Genomic DNA, 26,475 nt, shown 5'->3' with positions numbered 1-26,475 from the left:
GGCCATTCGGCTCCTCGAGCCTGCTCCGCCATTTGATAAGATCATGGCTGATCTGATTGTGCCCTCAACTCTACTTTCCTGTCTTCTCCCTGTACCCTTTGACTCCCTTGTCAATCAAGAATCTATCTAACTCAGCCTTAAAAATATTCAATGACCCAGCCTCCAGTGCTCTCTGGGGAAGAGAATTCCAGACTAACGACCCTCAGAGAAAAAAATTTCTCCTCATCATCTTAAATGGGAGACCCCTTATTTTTAAACTGTGTCCCCTAGTTCTAGTCTCTCCCACAAGAGGAAACATCCTCTCAGTTCCACCCTGGCAAATCCCCTCAAGATCTTATGTTTCAATAAGATCACCTCTCAGTCTTCTAAACTCCAATGGATACAGGTCCAACCTTTCCTCATAAGCTAATCCCTTCGTCCCATAAATCAGTCGAATGAACTTCTTCCAATGCAATTATATGCATCCTTAAAGTAAGAGTACACAGAACTCGAGATGTTGTCTCACCAAGGCCCCGTACAACTGTAGCAAAACTTCCTTACTTTTATATTCTATTCTCCTTGCAATAAATGACAATATTTCATTTCCTTCCTAATCACTTGCTATACCTGCAGACTAAACTTTTGTGAATTATTTACCATGACTCCCAGATTCCTCTGTACCGCAGAGTTCAGCACTCACTCGCCAATTAAATAATATACTGCTTTTCTATTCTTCCTGCTAAAGTGGACAAGTTCACATTTTCCCACAAATATACTCCATCTGCCAAATTTTTGTCCACTCACTTAACCTATGTATATCCCTTTGCAGACTCTTTATGTCCTCTTCACCACTTTCTGTCCTACCTACTTTTGTATCATCAGCAAATTTGGCAACCATACATTCTGTCCCTTCATCCAAGTCAGTGATATTGTAAATAGTTGAGGCCCCAGAACTGATCCCTGTGGCGCTCCATTAGTTACAGCTTGCCAACCCAAAAATGACCCATTTATTCCTATTATCTGCTTCCCGTTAGCGAATCAATTCTCTATCCATGGTAATATGTTACCCCCCCCCCCCCCCACATCATGAGCTCTTATTTTGTGTAATAACCTTTGATGTGGCACCTTATCAAATGCTTTTTGGAAATCCAAGTACACCACATCTACAGGTTTCCCTTTATCCACGTTGCTTGTCACTTCCTCAAAGAACTCTAATAAATTAGTCAAACACGATTTCACAAAACCATGTTGACTCTGCCTGACTGCATTAAGATTTTCTAAGTGCCCTGCTATAACCTCCTTAATAATAGATTTGCCATAAACACAGCCCGGGGATCGGAGCACGGCCTTTCCTACCTGGAGCAGAGCAGAGGCAGTGTAAATAGAGTCTGGGGATCAGAGCGCAGCCTTTCCTACCTGGAGCGGAGTAGAAGCAGTGTAAATACAGCCCGGGGATCGGAGCACGGCCTTTCCAACATAAAAGAGGTGGCTAGTGAGATAGCTGATGAGTTGGTTTTGATTTTCCAAAATTACCTCGATTCGGGGAAGGTTCCATTAGATTGAAAAATAGCCAATGTAACTCCTTTATTCAAAAAGGAATGGAGACAGAAAGCAGGAAATGACAAACCTGTTAGCATAAAATCTGTCATCGGGAAAATCTTAGAAGCTATTATTAAAGACGTTATAGCAGGGCACTTCGAAAAATTCAAGGTAATCAGGCAGAGTCAACATGGTTTTGTGGAAGGGAAATCATGTTTAACCAATTTACTGGAGTTCTTTGAGGGAGTTACATGTACTGTGGATAAAGGGGAACCAGTGCATGTACTGTACTTAGATTTCCAGAAGTATTTGATAAGGTGCCACATCAAAGGTTGTTAGGGTCTGTTAATGAATGTTAGTTCAAGATAATAGGGTGAACAGGTGTTGGGTGTTCATTTGTCAATTGTATTCAATTATGTATATATAAAGAGCCAGCCAGCACTGGCTGGTGGGTGTTGTTTGGAGAGGAGAAGTAAGCTCTGTGGGAAGCAATAAACAATCTCCACCAAAGCATCCTAGTCACAGTGTCTTCTTCACAAATAGGCTTGGAAGTTTCTCTAACATTGGTAGCAGAGAATGCTTGCCTGAAAGTGAGGGTTGGAGAATAAGCTTTGTTTTCTGACAAGAGATTAGGATTGGAGTTTTTTTTTTGAGAAAGCTGTATTTGAAGTGGTTTTTTTTGAAGAAAGATGACTAAAACCAAGTTTAAGGTGTCAGGATATGATTTTCCACCGATGTTTTGTGAAGCCGAGCCTTACGATCACTGGAAGAATGAAATTGCTATATGGACACGTCTTTACTTAAAAAGAAACAAGGAATGGCCCTTGCACTATCACTTCCCACCAGAAGCAAGATCAGGGGCAAAGTGATTTCGGGGCTCAAGGTACATCATTTGGACAATGAGGAAAGTTTGGACAATCTCTTACAATTTATGGATAAAATTTATATGAAAGATGTGTCCATGGTGACCATGTGTGCAGGAAGTGTATCCATCTGCAGCTACTGGCTATCCGCATTACGGAGCTGGAGCGGCAGTTGGATTCACTATGGAGCATCCGCGATGCTGTGGATAGCACGTTTAGTGAGGTGGTCACACCGCAGGTCATGGCTGCACAGGCAGAAAAGAGATGGGTGACCTCCAGGAGGAGTAGTAGATGCAGGCAGGTAGTGCAGGAGTCCCCTGTGGCCATCCCCCTCTCAAACAGATATACCGCTTTGGATACTGTTGGGGGGGATGATCTCCCAGGGGAAAGCAGCAACAGCCAGGTTCATGGCACCACGGAGGGCTCTGCTGCACAGCAAGGGAGGAAAAGGGGTGGAACAGCTATAGTGATAGGGGATTCTATCGTAAGGGGTGCAGATAGGTGTTTCTGTTGCCACAAACGAGACTCCAGGATGGTATGTTGCCTCCCTGGTGCTAGGGTCAAGGATGTCTCGGAATGTCTGCAGGGCATTCTGAAAGGGGAGGGTGAGCAGCCAGAGGTTGTGGTCCATATTGGTACTAACGACATAGGCAGGAAGAGAGATGAGGTCCTGAAAACTGAATATAGGGAGTTAGGCAGATGGTTAAAAAGCAGGACCTCGAGGGTTGTAATCTCAGGATTACTCCCTGTGCCATGTGCTAGTGAGGGTAGGAATAGGAGGATTAGGCAAATGAATGCGTGGCTGAAGAGTTGGTGTAGGCGGGAGGCTTCAGCTACTTGGATCATTGGGATCTCTTCTGGTGCAGAGGTGACCTGTACAAGAGGGATGAGTTGCATCTGAACTGGAAGGGGACCAATATCCTTGCGGGGAGGTTTGCTAGTACTACTCAGGAGGGTTTAAACTAGTCTTGCAGGGGGGTGGGACCCAAAGTAGTAGTCTATCCGATGAGATAGTTGAGGCAAATGTAGAGGTTAAAGCAAGCAAGTCCAGTAGGCAGGCCGGGCAGGGGCAGGACAGGGAGTGTGGAAGGTCTGGTAAGCTAAACTGCATTTACTTTAATGCAAGAAGCCTTACAGGTAAGGCAGATGAACTCAGAGCATGGATCGGTACATGGGATTGTGATATTATAGCTATTACGGAAATGTGGTTGAGGGATGGGCAGGAATGGCAGCTCAATGTTCCGGGGTACCGATGCTTCTGGCGTGACAGAGGTGGAGGTAAGAGAGGAGGGGGAGTTGCACTATTGATTAGGGAGAACATCACGGCAGTACTTAGAGAGGATATCCCCGGGGGAATGTCCAGCGAGGTCATATAGGTAGAACTCAGAAATAAGAAAGGGGTGATCACTTTGATGGGATTGCACTATAGGCCCCCCAATAGTCAGAGGGAACTGGAGGAGGCTATATGTAGGGAAATCACAGATAGGTGTAGGAATTATAGGGTTATAAGAGTAGGTGATTTTAACTTCCCTAATATTGACTGGGACTGCCTTAGTGCTAAGGGATCAGATGGGGAAGAATTTGTTAAGTGTGTCCAGGATAGTTTTCTGAAGCAGTATGTGGATGGCCCGACTAGAAAAGGGGCCACAGTCGACCTCCTCTTAGGAAATGAGGATGGGCAGGTGGTTGATGTGTCAGTGGGGGAGTACTTTGGGCCCAGTGACCATAACTCTATTAGCTTCAAGATAGTTATGGAAAAGAATAGGACTGGTCCTCAGGTTGAAGTCCTAAATTGGGGGAAGGCTAATTTCAATGGCAGCTTCCTTCGGTGGCTTTAAAGATACTTCCCTTTGAAATTTTTCCCCTTGCAAAAATGCTGCTTTGATGTCAATGGACTTACATTCCCATGAGTGTGTCGCTAAAAGGGCTAGGAAAATCCTCAAACTTGCTTTTCCCACTGTTGGGGAGTCAAAGAAAAGAACAAAGAAAATTACAGCACAGGAACAGGCCCTTCGGCCCTCCAAGCTTACGCCGATCCAAATCCTCTATCTAAACCTGTCGCCTATTTTCTAAGGGTCTGTATCTCTTTGCTTCCTGCCCATTCATGTATCTTTCAGATACATCTTAAAAGACTCTATCGTGCCCGCGTCTACCACCTCCACTGGCAATGCGTTCCAGGCACCCACCACCCTCTGCGTAAAGAACTTTCCACGCATATCCCCCCTAAACTTTTCCCCTTTCACTTTGAACTCGTGTCCCCTTGTAATTGAATCCCCCACTCTGGGAAAAAGCTTCTTGCTATCCACCCTGTCTATACCTCTCATGATTTTGTACACCTCAATCAGGTGCCCCCCTCAACCTCCGTCTTTCTAATGAAAATAATCCTAATCTACTCAACCTCTCTTCATAGCTAGCGCCCTCCATACCAGGCAACATCCTGGTGAACCTCCTCTGCACCCTCTCCAAAGCATCCACACTTTTGGTAATGTGGCGACCAGAACTGCACGCAGTATTCCAAATGTGGCCGAACCAAAGTCCTATACAACTGTAACATGACCTGCCAACTCTATCTGTAAAACAGAGCTCACCTGATGAACCACCAGCCTTCCAAGTTCCTCTGTATGACCTCCACCATGACGCCTTTCTCAAAGCCAATCTCATCTTTGCCTTGGTTGACATATGGCTGCACAGTGATGTATTTCTCCTCTGACAAATAAATACAACAGCAATGTTAGTACAAGCTTTTTTCAAACTCTTTCTGAGACATAATTAACAAGAATTAAGAGTGAATGTTAGGAATCAGTTTCTGCAGTGTTACGATCGAGGCAGGAGGAGTGCGCTGTTTCTTCCAGTTCCACTTCTCCACAGGTCACAAAATGTATTTTAAATTTTCCCACTTACCGATGCGGTCAATCATATACTCTATTTTTCCCAGAACAGAACATACTCACCACGTTTCTTTAATGAACAACAAAACTATCAGTTTATTATAAAACAAGTCTTAATGAGTAATAAAGTAAAACATAAACACACAGATTGAAATTTTAAAGTCCCTTTTTTACCTCAGCACCTCACACACAGACATACACCCGTTAACCGGAAAAATAAAAGGGATTTTTTGTTTCAGACCACTGTTACAGACAAAAAAAAACACTTGGGCTGAATATTTGCTCATTTTTGAAGAAAACAGAAGATGAGATATGTTGTGTTCAAAGACTGGCATACAGTCTAACTTCCAATTACACGTAAGAACAAAGAACAGTACGGCACAGGAACAGGCCATTCGGCCCTCCAAGCCTGCGCCGATCTTGATGCCTGCCTAAACTAAAACCTTCTGCACTTCTGGGGCCCATATCCCTCTATTCCCATCCTCTTCATGTATTTGTCAAGATGTCTCTTAAACGTCGCTATCGTATCTGCTTCCACCACCTCCCCCGGCAGCAAGTTCCAGGCACTCACCACCCTCTGTGTAAAGAACTTGCCTTGCACATCCCCTCTAAACTTTGCCCCTCTCACCTTAAACCTATGTCCCCTAGTAAATCACTCTTCCACCCTGGAAAGAAGCTTCTGACTATCCACTCTGTCCATGCCGCTCATAACTTTGTAAACCTCTATCACGTCACCCTTCCATCTCCGTCGTTCCAGTGAAAACAATCCGAGTTTATCCAACCTCTCCTCATAGCTAATGCCCTCCAGACCAGGCAACATCCTGGTAAACCTCCTCTGTACCCTCTCCAAAGCCTCCACGTCCTTCTGGTAGTGTGGCGACCAGAATTGCACGCAATATTCTAAGTGTGGCCTAACTAAAGTTCTGTACAGCTGCAGCATGACTTGCCAATTTTTATATTCTATGCCCCAACCGATGAAGGCAAGCATGCCGTATGCCTTCTTGACTACCTTATCCACCTGCGTTGCCACTTTCAGTGACCTGTGGACCTGTACGCCCAGATCTCTCTGCCTGTCAATACACCTAAGGGTTCTGCCATTTACTGTATACTTCCCACCTGCAATAGACCTTCCAAAATGCATTACCTTACATTTGTCCAGATTAAACTCCATCTGCCATTTCTCCGCCCAAGTCTCCAACCGATCTATATCCTGCTGTATCCTCTGACAATCCTCATCACTATCCGCAACTCCACCAACCTTTGTGTCATCCGCAAACCTACTAATCAGACCAGCTACATTTCCCTCCAAATCATTTATATATACTACAAACAGCAAAGGTCCCAGCACTGATCCCTGTGGAACACCACTAGTCACATCCCTCCATTCAGAAAAGCATCCTTCCACTGATACCCTCTGTCTTCTATGACTGAGCCAGTTCTGTATCCATCTTGCCAGCTCACCTCTGATCCCGTGTGACTTCACCTTTTGTACCAGTCTGCCATGAGGGACCTTGTCAAAGGCTTTACTGAAGTCCATATCGATAGCATCCACTGCCCTTCCTTCATCAATCATCTTTGTCACTTCCTCAAAAAACTCAATCAAATTAGTGAGACACGACCTCCCCTTCACAAAACCATGCTGCCTCTTGCTAATGAGTTCGTTTGTTTCCAAATGGGAGTAAATCCTGTCCCGAAGAACCCTCTCCAATAATTTCCCTACCACTGACGTAAGGTTCACCGGCCTATAATTTCCTGGATTATCCTTGCTACCCTTCTTAAACAAAGGAACAACATTGGCTATTCTCCAGTCCTCTGGGACCTCACCTGTAGCCAATGAGGATGCAAAGATTTCTGTCAAGGCCCCAGCAATTTCCTCCCTTGCCTCCTTCAGTATTCTGGGGTAGATCCCATCAGGCCCTGGGGACTTATCTAACTTAATGCTTTGCAAGACACCCAACACCTCCTCCTTTTCGATAATGAGATGACTGAGACTATCTACACTCCCTTCCCTCGGCTCATCATCCACCAAGTCCTTCTCTTTGGTCAATACTGATGCAAAGTACTCATTTAGTACCTCGCCCATTTCCTCTGGCTCCACACATAGATTCCCATCTCTGTCCTTGAGTGGACCAACTCTTTCCCTAGTTACCCTCTAGCCCTTTACATACGTATAAAAAGCCTTGGGATTTTCCTTAATCCTGTTTGCCAATGACTTTTCATGACCCCTTTTAGCCCTCCTGACTCCTTGCTTAAGTTCCTTCCTACTGTCTTTATATTCCTCAAGGGATTCGTCTGTTCCTAGCCTTCCAGCCCTTACGAATGCTTCCTTTTTCTTTTTGACTAGGCTCACAATATCCCGCGTTATCCAAGGTTCCCGAAACTTGCCAAACTTATCCTTCTTCCTCACAGGAACATGCTGGTCCTGGATTCTAATCAACTGACGTTTGAAAGACTCCCACATGTCAGATGTTGATTTACCCTCAAACAGCCGCCCCCAATCTAAATTCTTCAGTTCCTGCCTAATATTGTTCTAATTAGCCTTCCCCCAATTTAGCACCTTCACCCGAGGACTACTCTTATCCTTATCCACAAGTACCTTAAAACTTATGGAATTATGGTCACTGTTCCCAAAATGCTCCCCTACTGAAACTTCGACCACCTGGCCAGGCTCATTCCCCAATACCAGGTCCAGTACGGCCCCTTACCTAGTTTGACTATCTACATAATGTTTCAAGAAGCCCCATCCAAGCCCCTGGCACTAAGTGAGTCCCAGTCAATATAGGAGAAGTTAAAATCACCCACCACTACAACCCTGTTACCTTTACATCTTTCCAAAATCTTAGGATTAGGAGCAGCAGTAGACCACTTGGCCCCTCAAGCCTGCTCCGCCATTCAATAAGATCATGGCTGATCTGACTGTAACCTCCACTCTACATTCCCGGCTACCCCCGACAGCCTGTCACCCCCTTGCTTATCAAGAATTTAATTCCAGATCACTTATATATATTGAGAACAGTAACAGTACCAACAGTGACCCCTGGGGACAATACGATTTATATCCCTCCAGTCCAAATTAAATCCATAAACCACTACTCTGCTTTCTGTCCGTTAACCAACTTTTTATTTATTTATTTATTTTGAGATACAGCACTGAAACAGGCTCTTCGGCCCACCGAGTCTGTGCCGACCAACAACCACCCATTTATACTAACCCTACAGTAATCCCATATTCCCTACCACCTACCTACACTAGGGGCAATTTACAATGGCCAATTTACCTATCACCTGCAAGTCTTTGGCTATGGGAGGAAACCGGAGCACCCGGCGAAAACCCACGCGTTCACAGGGAGAACTTGCAAACTCCGCACAGGCAGTATCCAGAACTTCCTATCCATGCTACCACATTCCCTTTAATCCGATGTGCCATAATTTATTAGCAAGTCTCTGATGCTTTTTTGAAAATCCACTGCACTTCCTTGATCAGTCCATTGTTTTCTTAAAAATTCTAAGAAAATAACAGAAGGTAGCCATTTATCTTCAATTCTTTCTCAGGATGTGGGTGTTGCTGACAAGGCCAGCATTTATTTCCAATTCCTAGTTGCTCTTGAGAAGATGCTCGTGGGCTTTCAAAGAACAAAGAACAGTACAGCACAGGAACAGGCCATTCGGCCCTCCAAGCCTGCGCCGATCTTGATGTCTGCCTAAACTAAAACCTTCTGCACTTCCGGGGACCGTATCCCTCTATTCCCATCCTATTCATGTATTTGTCAAAATGCCTCTTAACCGTCATTATCGTACCTGCTTCCACCATCTCCCCCGGCAGCAAGTTCCAGGCACTCACCACCCTCTGTGTAAAGAACTTGCCTCGCACATCCCCTCTTTCTTTGTGAACCTCTGCAGTCCATGCAGTGAAAGTACTGCCATGGTGCTATTAGGTAGGGAGTTCCACGATTTTGACCCGGTGATGATAAAGCAACACCAATATATGCCCAAGTCAGGATGATGTGTGACATGAAAGGCATCTTGGAGGTGATGATCTTCCTATGCACTTGTTGTCCTTGTCCTTCTAGGTGGTGGAGGTCGCAGGTTTCTGCGGTGCTGCTGTCCAAGACATGGCAACTTGCTGCAGTGCATCTTGTAGATAGAGTTCAATCATGGCATGTGGGTGGTGGATATTTAGGCTAGTGGATAAGGTAGTAATCAAGCAGGGTGCCTTGTCCTGGATGGTGTTGAGTTTCTTCAGTGTTGTTCCAGCTGTACTCATCGAAGCAAGTAGAGAGTATTTCACCAAACTCCTGACACCTAACCTGCTCACTGAACATTGTGCAATCAGAGAAATATAGAATCTTACAGCACAGAAGCAGGCCATTTGGTACACAGCGCCTATTGGTACAACCTCAGTGAGACCGTTAACATGAAAGATACGAGATATGAAGCCCCAGACCATAAGAACATAAGAAATAGGAGCAGGAGTAGGCCATTGAGCCCCTCAAGCCTGCCCCACCGTTCAATAAGATCATGGCTGATCTGCCCCAGACCTCAACTCCTCTTTCGTGCCAGCTCCTCATAACCCTCAACTCCCCAATATTTCAAAAATCTATCTACCTCTTTTTTAAATACTCTCTGTGATCTAGCCAACACAGCTCTCTGAGGCAGAGAATTTCAGACATTCACTACCCTCTGAGAGAAGATATTCCTTCGCATCTCAGTTTTAAATGAGTGTCCCCTTATTCTGTAACTATGTCCCCTAGTTCGAGATTCCCCCACTAGTGGAAACATATTCTCAACATCTACCCTGTCAAGCCCCCTCAGAATCTTGTACGTTTCAATAAGATCACCCCTCAATCTTCTAAACTCTAATGAATAAAGGCCTAACCTGTTCAGCCGTTCTTGATAAGTCAACCCCTTCATCCCAGGAATCAGCCTAGTGAATCTCTTTTGAACTGCCTCCAATGCCAGTATATCCTTTCTTAAATACGGGGACCAAAACTGTACACAGTACTCCAGGTACGGCCTCAGCAACACCCTGTACAGTTGTAACAAGACTTCCCTATTTTTAAACTCCAACCCCCTCGCAATAAAGGCCAAAATTCCTTCTTAATTACTTGCTGCACCTGCATGCTAACGTTTTATATTTCATGCACAAGAACACCCAGATCCCTCTGTACTGCACTTATTTGGAGTCTCTCTCCATTTAAATAATAGTTTGCCTTTTGATTCTTCCTACCAAAGTGCATACCTCACACTTTCCTACATTAAACTCCATCTGCCAAGTTTCTGCCCACTCACTCAACCTATCTATAGCCCCTTTCAGATTCCTTATGTCCTCATCACAACATGCCCTCCCACCTATTTTTGTATCGTCAGCAAATTTGGATATATTACACTCTGCCCCTTTCTCCGTCATTGATATAGATAGTAAATAATTGAGGCCCCTGGACTGATCCTTGCGGCATTCCACTAGTTAAGTCTTTCCAATCTGAAAAAGAGCCATTAATCCTAACTCTTTGTCTTCTGTGAGTTAACCAATCCTCAATCCATGCTAATACATTATCCCTAATACCGTGAGCTCCTATCTTGTGCAATAATCTTTTATGTGGCACCTTATCTGAATGCCTTCTGGAAATCTAAATACACTACATCTACCGGTTCCCTTTATCAACTCTGCTTGGTATATCCTCAAAGAACTCAAGCAAATTTGTCAAACGTGATTTCCCTTTCACAAAACCATGTTAACTCTGTTTGATTGTGTTAAGCTTTTCTAATGTCCTGCTACTTCTTCTTAATAATGCACTCTCGCATTTTCTCAACGACAGATGTTAAGCTGACTGGCCTATAGTTTCCTGCTTTGTGTCTCCCTCCCTTCATGAACAGGGGTGTCACATTAGTGGTTTTCCAATCCGCTGGGACCCTCCCGGAATCCAGTGTATTCTGGAATATTTTGACCAATGGCCTCCACTATCTCTGCAGCCACTTCCTTTAAAACCCTTGGATGCTGACCATCAGGTCCTGGTGACTTGTCTGCCTTTAGTCCCATTTGTTTGTCAAATACTTTGTCCCTCGTGATAGAGACTCTTACAAGATCTTTCCTCCCATTAGCTCCATGTTTATCTGATATCTGTGAGATGTTTATAGTATCCTCCACCATGAAGACTGAAGCAAAATATTGGTTTAAATTATCTGCCACTTCCCTGTTCCCCATTATCAATTCCCCAGTCGCATCCTCCAAGTATCCTAATATATTAATATCCAAGGGTTTTAAAATGTATAAGAGAGAACTTTTTATCTCAATATATTGAGGATCCAACAAGGGAGGGTGCAGTACTGGGGAATGAAGCCAGACAGGTGGTTGATGTGTTGGTGGGGAAGCATTTTGGTGATAGCGACCACAACATGGTACAATTTAAGCTTGTTATGGAGAAAGAAATAGACAAGTTGCAAAAAAAGGTTTTGGATTGGGGGAGAGCGAATTTTAGTAAAATAAGGCAGGATCTGGGCAAGGTAGGCTGGAAAGAGTTACTTGTCGGGAAATCTACAGAAGAGCAGTGGGGGGCAGTCAAAAAGGAAATGGGGAGGGTACAGGCCCAACATGTTCCCTCTAAGGTAATAGGTAGGAGCAACAAGCCCAGAGAACTTGATGACCAAGAAACATTCAGGGTACGATGAGAAGTAAAAGAGAGGCTTTTAGCAAATATAAGGAGAGCAAATCACTGGAAGCATTAGTGGAGTACAGAAAGTGTAGGATGGAGCTTAAAAAAGCAATTAGGAGAGCAAAGAGAGGATATGAGAAAGCTCTGGCTGGTAAAAGTAGGGAAAATCCCAAGATATTCTCTAAGTATATCAATGGGAAGAGGATAACCAGGGAAAGAGTAGGACCCATTAGGGACCAAGGGGGAAATCTGTGGGTAGAGCCAGAGGACATTGATAGGGTGTTGAATGAATACTTCACATCTGCCTTCACCCAAGAGAATGAGGATGTAGATATGGAACTCAGAGACAGAGATTGGGACGTTCTGGAGAAAATTGTCATAGGGAGTGACAAGGTATTGGAGGTTTTGGCAGGCTTAAAAGTGGACAAATTTCCAGGTCCAGACGATTTGTGTCCCAGGATGCTGTGGGAGGCGAGGGTGGAGATTGCAGGGGCTCTGACCCAAATTTTTAATTCCTCTCTGGCCACGGGGGAGGTGCCAGAGGACTGGAGAACAGCTAATGTGGTCCCACTATTAAAGAAAGGTTGTAGAGATAAGCCAGGGAACGACAGACCAGTGAGTCTCACGTCAGTGGTAGGGAAACTATTGGAGAAAATTCTGAAGGAGAGAATCTATCTCCACTTGGAGAGGCAAAATTTGATGAGGAATAGTCAGCATGGCTTTGTCAGAGGGAGGTCATGCCTAACAAATTGGATTGAATTTTTTGAGCATGTGATCAGGTGTGTAGATGAGGGTAGTGCAGTTGATGTAGTTTACATGGATTTCAGCAAAGCTTTTGACAAGGTCCCACATGGGAGACTTATCAAGAAAGCAAATGCACATGGGATAAAGGGTAACTTGATAAGGTGGATTCAAAATTGGCTTAGCTGTAGGAGACAGAGAGTGATGACAGACAGCTGTTTTCGTGACTGGAAGTCAGCTTCCAGTGGCATACCACAGGGTCCCCTATTGTTTGTCATTTATATAAACGACATAGATGACTATGTGGGGGGTAGGATCAGTAAGGTCGCGGATGACACAAAGATTGGCTGAGTAGTTAACAGTGAGGTTGAGTGTCTTGGGTTACAGGAAGATATAGACGGGATGCTCAAATGGGCAGAAAAGTGGCAGATGGAATTTAACCCTGAAAAGTGTGAGGTGATACACTTTGGAAGGAGAAATGTGACATGGAAGTATTCAATGAATGGCCTGACACTGGGAAGTTCCGAGGAACAAAGGGACCTTGGCGTGTTTGTCCATAGATCTCTGAAGGCAGAAGGGCAGGTTAATAGGGTGGTGAAAAAAGGCATATGGGACACTTGCCTTTATCAATCGAGGCATAGATTACAAAAGCAGGGAGGTGATGTTGGAGTTGTATAGAGCTTTGGTAAGTCCACAGCTGGAGTTCTGTGTGCAATTCTGGTCGCCACATTATAGGAAGGATGTGATTGCATTGGAGGGGGTGCAGAGGCGATTCACCAGGATGTTGCCTGGGATGGAACATTTAAGCTATGAAGAGAGGTTGGATAGGCTTGGGTTGTTTTCGCTGGAGCAGAGAAGACTGAGGGGTGACCTGATCGATGTGTACAAGATTATGAGGGGCATGGACAGGGTGGATAGGGAGTAGCAGTTCCCCTTCGTTGAAGGGTCAGTTACAAGGGGACACAAGTTTAAGGTGAGGGGCAGGAGGTTTAAGGGGGATTTGAGGAAGAACTTTTTTACCCAGAGGGTGGTGATGGTCTGGAATGCCCTGCCTGGGAGGGTGGTAGAGGCGGGTTGCCTCACATCCTTTAAAAAGCACCTGGATGAGCACTTGGCACGTCATAACATTCAAGGCTATGGGCCAAGTGCTGGCAATTGGGATTAGGTAGACAGGTCAGGTGTCTTAAATGCATCGGTGCAGGCTCGATGGGCCGAAGGGCCTCTTCTGCACTGTATTATTCTGTGATTCTGTGAAGGATCCAATGCCACTTTAGCTACTCTCTTTTTATAAAGCTGTAGTAGCTCTTGCTGTTTGTTTTTATCTTTCTTACCAATTTACTTTCATAATCAATTTTCTCCCTCTTTTTTAGCTTTTGAGTCATCTGCTGCTGGTTCCTAAAAAATTCCCAATCCTCTGGCCTACCACTAGTTTTCACCGCTTTGTATGCCTTAGTTTTTGATCTGATACTCTCCTTGACCGCCTTTGTTAACCAGGGGTGGTTCATCCTTCTCATCGAGTCCTTCTTCTTGACTGGGATAAATATTGCTGAGCATTATGAAATATCTTCTTAAATGTCTGCCACTGCTCATCCACTTTGTCTATTTTCCCAGCCTGCTTTAGACAACTCTTTCTTCATACCTCCGTAATTGTCCTTGTATAAGTTGAGGACACTGGTTTGAGACCAGAGTTGCTCGCCCTCAAACTGAATTTGAAATTCTACCATGTTGTGATCCCTACCTCCTCGAGGATCCTTAACTACAATATCTCCTATTAATCCTACCTCATTACACATTAGTAGATCTAAAATAGCCTGTTCCCGGGTAGGTTCTGCAATGTATTGCTCTAAGTAACAATCCCTGATGTACTCTACAAATTTGTCTTCATGTTACCTCTGCCAATCTGATTTGTCCATCAATATGCAGATTAAAATCACCCATGACAATTGTAGCGCCCTTCTTACACATCCCTGTTATTTCACGATTTATACTTTGTCCTACAGTGAGGCAACTCTGTGGGGGCCTGTAGACTCCCACTCATGACTTCTTCGCCTTGCTATTCCTTATTTCCACCCAAAACGATTCCACATCACGATCTATTGCACCTATATCACTACTCACCACCGCACTGATACCTTCCTTTCAATTTGAAGAATTACACAAGATTTCACATTTTAAGACTTTTATTATAACAACTGAACTAAAAGAAATTCCCATTAACTAAACAGTATTTTGTAAATAACTGATACTCCAAACTACAAAGAAAGGTATTTTCTTCACTTACTAAAATACTTGAAAACCTCACACCCCACTTATACGTTACACAGTCCTCTTTGATGGTGAAATCTTTCCGGTTAAAAGCCCCAAACTCCTCCCAGTTGCAATGGGTTGGATCTCCAAGACCTTTTCAAATTAATGTCCTCTTCGCTCACTTCTCCGTGCACTTTCAACCTGGACATCCGTGAATAAGGTGATTCCTGGTGATCCTGTTGGGCTTTTTTTCTCCACAACCTTGTAATTTCTCTGCCTCAGTAGTTTTTAGATGGTGCTGACAGGGCTCCTTGCTTAAGCTGGATTGATCTCACAACTTCTCTGGCTGGAATGGCTTTCTCCCTCCCTCTCACTGAGTCTCTCAGAGCTATACCCTCCTTTAAGGTAAAAACTCATCAAGTTTCGGTTTCAGTCAGCTGACTTGACGATCTCCCCTGGGGTGTTGATACAATGTTCCAGAATGTGGGGACCATTGATACATAATGGCGTTTGAATGTGGTCCATTTTGATAACGTGGTGCTATTCACACCTATTATCTTTGCCTTGGCTTTGGAGTCAGACTGTCTGCAAACATATTTTTTAGCCAAATTCTTGATGAAAGGAGTTGTTAGCATGGAATGAACTGTTTTACAGGTCAACGTGCCTCCTCAAGATGATTCCAGTCCTTAACAAAGGTCCTGTCTTCAACAAATAAACATGTTTATTGGCAGAACAAGAGGGGATCATCTGACCTCTCCCTCCATGTTTCTGGGTAGCAAAGTATCCATTTTTCTTGTGGTTTAGTTCCACAGTTTACTTTTATTTCATAATTCCTCCAGTTCATTCCATATTTCATCACTGTTTCCTTCATGAGTGTGACAACAGCCTTTCACTGTATCAGTATTCTCTGCAAGCAGGAGTTCCCTCTCTCTCCTTTGAGACTACTACCGCTGGTTGACCTCCTTTCTTACAGCCTGCTCCGAAGCTGCCGCCTCTGGTCTTTCGTACAGCCAGTCTGCCTTCAGAAACCCTGTTAAATTTATCTGGAATCAAACATCAATCGTTTACTAAGCAGAAGAAGAGTCATATCCGAAACATCGGCTAGCATTTTACATGGTGGTGTAGGTGGGCTTGCCCCCGACTTTTAAGCCACACATAGATTTTGCATGTCCCAGGCCATTAATTGGCCCCTTGTTGGACTTCTGCCCCTCTGAGGCAGCAGGTCCCGCCACCAGGAGGTGCCGGCCAATCAAAGGGCCGACAGCTCCTCAGTCCCAGGAGCAATGGCCACTGCTGGGACTGCACCCAGCCAGAAAAGGACCATGGACGCCAGCACTAAAACGTGCGTGTGGTTTTGGGCCTCGCCGGGGAAAACTGGCTGTGTCCCGGAGAAGTGGGTGAGGGTCTATTAGGGGGGCGGGGGGCGGTACTTCAGCGGGGACCCTCTGTGGGGCACAGGGTGCCCGATTAAGATGGCCCTCCCGGCCCACAAGGAGGCCGCCCTGTTTTACCAGGTAGCTTCTCAGGTGGCAAAGTGCCTGGCCTCCACTGGGAAGATACCAGTGGCGGCGGGAGGAAGCCCTTAAGGGCAATTAATTGGCTTCAACTGGCCTGTGGTGGGCAGGCCGTTTTCTACCTCCCCTGCTGCTCCTAAAATGGCAGTGAGGATGGGTGGGTGACAGGAACAGCATCCAACCCTCCTCACTCCGACCACTCGATTTTATGCCCCCACTACCTCCTGTCTGCTCCAGGGCAGCTTAAAATTCTGGCCATCAACACCGTTTCTCTGGGCCTTTCATTGTTTCCAGGTGTTACCAGCTGCCTGGTACATTTGCATCTTCAGAATCGCTGACTCCTTGTTTACGATCCTAAGGTCTGGGAGGGTGAAACCCACTGTTCTTCAGGTTATACCCCTGAAGTCTCTGTTTTTCAAAAGTCATCTTTGATCCATGTTCTCTGTTGTCCTGGAAACCAGGATTTCTGTCTTGTCCTTAAACACAGTGGATGAGGTCACCTGACTTATTAGTCCTGGTCCTCTGCCTTTTCCCCACAGCCCCGCAATCTTTTCCTTTTCAAATAAGTATCCAATTCCAATTTGAGAATTACTACTAAATCTGCTTCCAGGACCTTTTCAGGCAGTACATCAAAACAACTCACTGCATAAAAGCATTTCTCCCCACCTCCCCTCTGGCTCTTTTGCCAATTATCTTAAATTTGTGTCCAATGGTAACTGACACCCCCACCTCCCCAACGGTCACTGGATAGAGTTTCTTCCAACTGACACTACCAAAATCCTTTATAATTTTGAAAACCTCTATTAAACCTCCCCTTAACTTTATCTGCTTTAATGAGAACAATCAAAAGCTTCTCTAGTTTCTCAAAATAACTGAAGTCTTTTCATCCCTGGTACCAGTCTGGTAAATCTCCTCTGCACCATCTCAAAGGCTATACATCCCTCAAAGTGTGGTGCCCAGACTGAACACAATGCTCTAGCCGAGGCCTAACCACTGATTTATAACAGTTTGGCATAATAGAGTCATAGAGTCTAACTGCATAGAAACAGGCCCTTTGGCCCACCGCGTCCATGCCGACCATAATGCCTGTCTATACTAATCCCACCTGCCTGCATTAATTCCATATCCCTCTATGCCTTGCTCATTCAAGTACCTGTCCAGATGCCTCTTAAATTTTGCTACTGTTCCTGCCTCCACCACCTCCTCAGGCAGCTCATTCCGGATACCCACTATTGTGTGTGTGAAACATTTACCCCTTTGATCCCCTTTAAACCTCCTCCCTCTCAACTTAAATCTATGCCCTCTAGTTTTAGTCACCCCTACCATGGGAAACATACTCTGGCTATCTACCCTATCTATGCCTGTCATAATTTTATATACCTCTATCATGTCCCCTCTCAGCCTCCTTCGCTCCAGGGAAAACAGACCCAGCCTATCCAATCTCTCTTTATAACTCAAGCCCTCCAAACCAGGCAACATCCTTGTGAATCGTTTCTGCACCCTCTCTAGCGTAATCACATCTTTCCTGTAGTGCGGCGACCAGAACTGCACACAGTACTCTAAATGTGGCCTAACCAACGTTATGTACAAATGTAACATGACGTCCCAACTCTTGGACACAATGCCTCAGCCGATGAAGGCAAGCATGCCATACGCCTTCTTCACCACCCTGTCTACCTGTGTTGCCACTTTCAGGGAACTATGTACTTGCACCCCAAGGTCTCTCTGCTCAACAACACTCCCCAGGACAAAGCAGCCCGCTTGATAGGCACACCATGCACAAATATTCACTCCCTCCACCACCGACGCACAGTGGCAGCAGTGCGTACCATCGACAAGATGCACTGCAGCAATGCACCAAGGCTCGTTAGACAGCACCTTTCAAACCCGCAACCTCTACCACCTAGAAGAACAAGAGCAGCAGATGCATGGGAACATCACCACCTGCAAGTTCCCGTCTAGGTCACACACCATCCTGACTTGGAACTATATCACCGTTCCTTCACTGTCGCTGGGTCAAAATCCTGGAACTTCCTTCCTAACAGCACTGTGGGTGTACCTACCTCACAAGGACTGCAGCGGTTCAAGAAGACAGCTCACCACCACCTTCTCAAGGGCAATTAGGGATGGGCAATAAATGCTGGCATAGCCAGTGACGCCCACATCCCACGAATGAATTTTTAAAAAAATCACCCGTGGCTAATGATGATACTAAAATCTCTGCCAGGGCCCCAGCAATCTCCTTCCTTGCTTCCCATAGCATCCTAGGATACACCTGGTCAGGCCCTGGGGATTCATCCATCTTAAAGCGCTTCAAAACCTCAAACACCCCCTCCTTTGTAATGTTGATATGCTCCAGGATATTGCTGTTCCCTCCCTTGAACTCACTAGCTTCCATGACCTTATCCACGGTAAATACAGACGAGAAATATTAGATATAGAGACATAGACATAGAGAGATACAGCACTGAATCAGATGGGATCAGAGGTGAGCTGGCAAGATGGATACAGAACTGGCTCGGTCATAGAAGACAGAGGGTAGCAGTGGAAGGGTGCTGTTCTGAATGGAGGGATGTGACTAGTGGTGTTCCATAGGAATCAGTGCTGGGACGTTTGCTGTTTGTAGTATATATAAATAATTTGGAGGAAAATGTAGCTGGTCTGATTAGTAAGTTTGCGGATGACGCAAAGGTTGGTGGAGTTGCGGATAATGATGAGGATTGTCAGAGGATACAGCAGGATATAGATCGGTTGGAGACTTGGGCGGAGAAATGGCAGATGGAGTTTAATCCGGACAAATGTGAGGTAATGCATTTTGGAAGATCTAATGCAGGTGGGAAGTATACAGTAAATGGCAGAACCCTTAGGAGTATTGACAGGCAGAGAGATCTGGGCGTACAGGTCGACAGGTCACTGAAAGTGGCAACGCAGGTGGATAAGGTAGTCAAGAAGGCATATGGCATGCTTGCCTTCATCGGTTGGGGCATAGAGTATAAAAATTGGCAAGTCATGCTGCAGCTGTACAGAACTTTAGTTAGGCCACACTTAGAATATTGCGTGCAATTCTGGTCACCACACTACCAGAAGGACGTGGAGGCTTTGGAGAGGGTACAGAAGAGCTTTACCAGGATGTTGCCTGGTGCGGAGGGCATTAGCTATGAGGAGAGGTTGGATAAACTTGGATTGTTTTCACTGGAACGACGGAGGTGGAGGGGTGACATGATAGAGGTTTACGAAGTTATGAGCGGCATGGACAGAGTGGATAGTCAGAAGCTTTTTCCCAGGGTGGAAGAGTCAGTTACTAGGGGACATAGGTTTAAGGTGAGAGGGGATGTGCGAGGCAAGTTCTTTTCACAAGGGTGGTGAGTGCCTGGAACTTGCTGCCGGGGGAGATGGTGGAAGCAGGTACGATAATGACGTTGAAGAGGCATCTTGACAAATACATGAATAGGATGGGAATAAAGGGATACGGTCCCCGGAAGTGCAGAAGGTTTTAGTTTAGGCAGGCATCAAGATCGGTGCAGGCTTGGAGGGCCGAATGGTCTGTTCCTGTGCTGTACTGTTCTTTGTTCTTTGAAACAGGCCCTTCGGCCCACCGAGTCTGTGCCGACCAACAACCACCCATTTATACTAATCCTATGTTAATCCCAAATTCCCGACCACATCCCCACCATTGTCCTACCACCTACCTACACTAGGGGCAATTTACAATGGCCAATTTACCTATCAACCTGCAAGTCTTTGGCTGTGGGAGGAAATCGGAGCACCTGGCAGAAACTCACGCGGTCACAGGGAGAACTTGCAAACTCCGCACAGGCAGTACCCAGAACTGAACCCGGGTCACTGGAGCTGTGAGGCTGCGGTGCTGACTACTGCGCCGCCCCTTTAGACTTTGCCCATTTCCCGTGGCACCACACATAGATTGCCACACTGATCCTTAAGGGGACCTACTCTCTCCCTAGCTACCCTTTTACTCTTAATATGCTTATAGAATCTTTTAGGATTCCCCTTTATCTTACCTGCCAGGGAAATCTCATGGCCGCTTTTTGCCCTCCTAATTTCCTTCTTAGGTGTACTCCTACATCCCCTCCACTCCTCCAGGGACTCGCTCGATCCCAGCTGCCTATACCTGACATATGCCTCCTTCTTTGTCCTGACCAGACCCTCAATATCCCTCGTCAAACAAGTTTCCCTAAACTTGCCAGCCTTGCCCTTCCATCTAACAGGAACATGCCGGCCCTGAACTCTTCCTATCTCACTTTTAAAAGCCTCCCACTTGCCAGACGTTCCTTTACCTGTAAACAGCCTCTCCCATTCAACTTTTGAGAGTTCCTGTCTGATGCCATCGAAATTAGCCTTCCCCCAATTTAGGATTTCAACCTGAGGACCAGTCCTATTCTTTTCCATAACTATCTTGAAGCTAATAGAGTTATGGTCACTGGTCCCAAAGTGCTCCCCCACTGACACATCAACCACCTGCCAATCCTCATTTCCTAAGAGGAGGTCGGGTGTCGCCCCTTCTCTAGTTGGGCCATCCACATACTGCTTCAGAAAACTATCCTGGACACACTTAACAAATTCTTCCCCATCTGATCCCTTAGCACTAAGGCAGTCCCAGTCAATATTAGGGAAGTTAAAATCACCTACTATTACAACCCTATAATTCCTACACCTATCTGGGATTTCCCTACATATAGGCTCCTCCACTTCCCTCTGACTATTGGGGGGCCTATAGTATAATCCCATCAAAGTGATCACCCCTTTCTTATTTCTAATTTCTACCCATATGGCCTCGCTGAACATTCCCCCCAGGGATATCCTCTCTAAGTACTGCCGTGATGTCCTCCCTAATCAATGGTGCAACTCCCCCTCCTCTCTTACCTCCACCTCTGTCAACCCCGGAAGCATCGGTACCCCGGAACATTGAGCTGCCAATCCTGCCCTTCCCTCAACCACGTTTCCGTAATAGCTATAATATCACAATCCCATGTACCGATCCATGCTCTGAGTTCATCTACCTTACCTGTCAGGCTTCTTGCATTAAAGTAAATGCAGTTTAGCCTACCAGACCTTCCACACTCCCTGTCCTGCCGCTGCCCGGCCTGCCTACTGGACTTGCTTGCTTTAACCTCTACATTTGCCTCACCTATCCCCCCTGAAAGACTAGTTTAAACCCCTCCGAGTAGTACTAGCAAACCTCCCCGCAAGGATATTGGTCCCCTTCCAGTTTAGATGCAACCCGTCCTTCTTGTACAGGTCACCTCTGCACCAGAAGAGATCCCAATGATCCAAGTAGCTGAAACCCTCCCGCCTACACCAGCTCTTCAGCCACGCATTAATTTGCCTTATCCTCCTATTCCTACCCTCACTAGCACGTGGCACAGGGAGTAATCCTGAGATTACAACCCTAGAGGTCCTGCTTTTTAACCTTCTGCCTAACTCCCTATATTCAGTTTGCAGGACCTCATCTCTCTTCCTGCCTATGTCGTTAGTACCAATATGGGTCACGACCTCTGGCTGCTCACCCTCCCCTTTCAGAATGTCCTGCAGCCGATCCGAAACATCCTTGACCCTCGCACCAGGGAGGCAACAAACCATCCTGGAGTCTCGTTTGTGGCCACAGAAATGCCTATCTGCAGCCCTTACGATAGAATCCCCTATCACTATAGCTCTTCCAACCCTTTTCCTCCCGTGCTGTGCAGCAGAGCCCTCCGTGGTGCCACGAACTTGGCTGTTGCTGCTTTCCCCTGGGAGGTCATCCCCCCCAACAGTATCCAAAATGGTATATCCGTTTGAGAGGGGGGTGGCCACAGGGGACTCCTGCACTTCCTGCCTGCACCTACTACTCCACCTGATGGTCACCCATCTCTTTTCTGCCTCTGCAGCCATTACCTGCGGTGTGACCACCTCGCTAAACATGCTTCCACAACTTCCTCAGCATCTTGGATGCTCCACGGTGAATCCACCCGCAGCTCCAGCTCCGTAATGCGGGTAGCCAGTAGCTGCAGCTGGATACACTTCCTGCACACATGGTCACCAGGGACACTGGAAGCGTCCCTGATTTCCCAAATAGCACAGGAAGAGCATATCACGGGGCTGAGCTCTCCTGTCATGACTTACCCTTAGGTTAATTAGTTACTCCCTTAATTAAAAAATACTAATTATACTAGGGGCCTTGTTCTACCCACTTCAATCTAAAGTCCTTAAAAAAAAACACTTTACTAGTACTCACCTTATCACGAGAGATTTTTTCCCAACAAAAAAAACTTACCCCTCATTTTTTTAAAGATATTCTAACAGCTGCAACTCACCAACCAATCACCTTGCAGTTCTCCTATGACATCACTGTTTGCCCTTTTTTTTTCAAAACTCTGGCGTGCTGGAAGAGCTCCGACTGCTCTCCGCTCCCGGATGCTATGAGACTGGGCCTCGATTCTCAGGGTCGATTTATAGGCTCCGCTCCCGGTGTTCTCCCCACAGGTCCGCTCCACTCCTCTCCTCTCCCGGAAGGTAAGAGATTGGGCCTCAATCGTCGGGATCAATTTATAGGCTCCATTCCTGGCGTTCTCCCCACAGGTCCGCTCCACTCCTCTCCTCTCCGCTCCCGGAAGGTAACTCTCTTGCTTTTATGCTCTAAGTCTCTATTTGTAAAGTTAAGGATCCCATATGCTTCTTTTTTTATAAACAGCTTTTTCAATTTATCCTGTACCTTCAAAGATTTATGTATTTTTAAACCAAGGGTGTCTCTCTTCCTGCAGACCAATTAACATTGTACCAATTAGTTTATATTACCTCCCTTCATTCTTCTTTCCAAAATGCATCACTTTACACATCTTTGGATTTGGAATGGAACGAAGTGGGGAACAGAGTGGGAGAGGAAACAGAGCAGGAGAGGGAGAACGGAGCGGGTGTACCAGTATTAGCGCACACAGGTAGAGTGCACCTATATTCACAGAAATGTTACTCGATGAATAATACACTTAAGTTTAGCCCTAACTAGATATTTGAACTTTAATAGCTAGAAAGGTAGGTTCTTTGTAATTCTTTCATGGGATGTGAGCGTTGCTAGCTAGGCCAGCATTTCTTGACCATCCCTAATTACTCTTGAGAAGTTGGTGGTGAGCTGCCTTCTTGAACCACTGCAATCCATTTGAAGGTACACCCACAGCACTGTTCGGAAGGGAGTTCCAGGATTTTGACCCAGCGACAGTGTAGGAACGGTGATATAGTTCCAATTCAGGATGGTGTGTGGCTGGGAGGGGAACTTGTAGGTGGTGTTCCCATGTGTCTGCTGCCCTTGTCCTTCTACGCGGTAGAGGTTGTGGGTTTGGAAGATGCTGTCAAAGGTGGTATGGGATATGAAATATAAGCATATGGAAAGCTCACACCATGCTGGAAAGTTAGGGTTTCTGGAGTTCCTGGAGCAGTATGGAAAAGGTGCATAACTGAACCAACTCATATAATACTGGACGTGTCGGTTATGGAGGTTTTGCACTGGAATAGTGTCCTATAATATGCAAGCATTTAATCTGTGTAATACATTCAACCCATCATAGTATTGGAAGAAATTATTCCCAACACCTGGGAGAAGGTGAATGGGATTTTATCCTCTACCATTGGCACTTCCCGCACAAAACAAATTAAATCAAATCAAAATTCTACCTTTGGAAACAGCTGCTATGTGCAATACTGGGCTTTTTGAGAAGAGGCGGTTGTGTGGTTGCAATTCTGTAAATGTGTTGAAAGCTTCCGAAATACTATTCTATAAATACCATAGTGAAGTGAAGTGCCTGAAAAGGTTATGTTCACTTGGTTTTAATTCCTCAGCCCTTCCAACACACAAATTCACTCAAGACAGCCTACTTCCACTGCCCCTCCCTCATCAGTCAACATCTGCCAGACTATAAAGGAAAGTTTAAGGGAGCAGTTCCACAGGCTCCAAAAGGACAAACATATGTTTGGATCTAAGCCTTGACTAGAATTCACTTACTAAAAGCCTGCTGGGTAAAGCATTGTATGTGACACAAAAATCGGTAACCCAAACCCAGAAGGTTTCAGTTAATGAAAAGCACTGCATTGAAATCACCGAGTCTGTCGAAAGCCTTCAAACAGAGTCAGACCACATAGATTCCCTAGGCAGTGAAGAGTAACAACATAAGGAAAATTATTTCATTCTAATTTCCCATAGTGCGATTACTAATCAGTTCTATTGTCAAAACTGCTAGAAAAATTAATTGCAAATTCGTGGCATTTGTGTCAACATCCCCCACTCTCAGCGACACAAGCCCTGCATCTTCTATAATATACATGGTTCACTTCACATACAGGAGTATTACCATTTATTCTGTTTATGACATTCATTTTTACGGTTCTCTCATTAGCTTTTGTTTAAAAATTTAACTCGTAATTTCATTTCACAATTTTCCCCTATTGCTGTACCTCAAAGTAATAATTTTATATTCTTCAATCTGACCCAGGTTTTTGAAGTGAACCACCTTTTTTTGCATGTTATTTGTTTGCATCCACTCTGGTAGATGCTGAAAACGAAGATATACGGAAGTAATTGTGAAGAGTGAAATGTCAGATCAAAAACACTACAAGCTGCTCAGAGTGAAACACAAAAACAAGACATGCACACTCAGCCAGCTGTCTCTGAGATTGAAATAGTAATCTTTCCTTTCAAGAAAAGTATTGTGGAAATAGCAAAGCATTTAATCTTACACCACCTCTCTTTCCCTGTGGTCACAGAATTAAACATGACATTGCACATGCTGTAAGGAGGCACAGGGCTTTCTTCACCTGGGCTTTGTTGGCGGTTACATATTCCTCCCAGAGTCCACCTCCGGTCCAGTCGCCGCAGATGGGCTTTGCGTCTCTTAGTGACTACAGCACAGAGGGAAATGTGAAAAAACAGACACAAAACAAACAGGAAAGTGTTTACAACAGGGAGATGAACATATTCACAAAGCAATTACTAGGATCACAGCTGGAAGAACTTTTGGAATTGAACTAATATAAATAATCCTTTTACTGTAGAACAACCAAAGCTAACCACTGGTTTGTGTATAGTCTTAGGTATCCATGACTCTGTACATTAGAAAAGGTTCCAGTTTGTCCAAGCTCCTCTTTGGGTTTAATATTGAAGGATACATTGCAAAAGCCTCCTTCAAGGAAGCTGCTGATCCCCAATAGCTGCACACACCAGAATTCAATGATTGAAACCTGGCTGGTAACTAATTGTGCTGGGGGCAGGGAAGCACAGGCCGAAGTTCCATTCAACCTAAATCATGATACTGTCTGGCCAATGAACTGTCCATGGTATGAAGGATGCATCAGAAAGACACATGCAGCAAGACCTGGACAACATTCAGGCTTGGGTTAATAAGTGGCAAGTTACATTCGCGCCACACAAGTGCCAGGCAATGACCATCTCAAAACAAGAGAGAATCTAACTATCTCCCCATGACATTCGATGGCATTACCATCGCTGAATCCCCCACTGTCAACATCCTGGGGTTGCCACTGACCAGAAACTGAACTGGACCAACCATTTAAATACTGTGGCTATGAAAGCAGATCAGAGGCTGGGGATTCTGCACCTCCTGACTCCCCAAAGTCTGTTTGCCATCTACAAGGCACAAGTCAGGAGTGTGATGGAATACTCTCCACTTGCCTGGATAGGTGCAGCTCTGACAACACTCAAGAACCTCGACACCATCCAGGACAAAGCAGCCCGCTTGATTGGCACTCCGTCTACCACCATCAATATTCACTCCCTCCACCACCAGCACACAGTGGCAGCAGTGTGTACCATCTACAAGATGCACTGCAGCAACTCACCAAGGCTCCTTTTACAGCACCTTCCAAACCCGTGACATCCACCATTTAGAAGGACAAGGGCAGCAGATCCATGGGAACACCACCACCTCCAAGCCACACACCATCCTGACTTGGAACTGTATCGCCGTTCCTTCACTGTTGCTGGGTCAAAATCCTGGAATTCCCTTCATAACAGCACTGTGGGTATACCTACACTACATGGAATTCAGCAGTT

At 45.4% G+C, this 26,475-nt stretch overlaps 1 protein-coding gene across 2 annotated transcripts in view; it reads right to left on the bottom strand.

The window, feature by feature from the left end:
• Positions 1–26,475, bottom strand: part of sh3pxd2aa (SH3 and PX domains 2Aa) — an 822,856-nt gene that overhangs the window by 146,269 nt on the left and 650,112 nt on the right. Inside the window, exons 9-10 of one of the 2 annotated variants that reach the window (XM_068053246.1) lie at positions 25,221–25,304; positions 4,970–5,087 (exon numbers count right to left, since the gene is read on the bottom strand). In XM_068053246.1, the coding sequence (XP_067909347.1) occupies positions 4,970–5,087; positions 25,221–25,304 (202 nt within the window). The remainder of the gene's footprint in view (positions 1–4,969; positions 5,088–25,220; positions 25,305–26,475) is intronic. The other variant, XM_068053247.1, reaches the window with a different exon arrangement.

This window comes from Heterodontus francisci, chromosome 20 (assembly GCF_036365525.1).
Source record: "Heterodontus francisci isolate sHetFra1 chromosome 20, sHetFra1.hap1, whole genome shotgun sequence".
NCBI lineage: Eukaryota > Metazoa > Chordata > Chondrichthyes > Heterodontiformes > Heterodontidae > Heterodontus > Heterodontus francisci.
The sequence above is the reverse complement of the archived record's forward strand: the minus strand, read 5'-3'. Positions and strand labels throughout refer to the sequence as shown.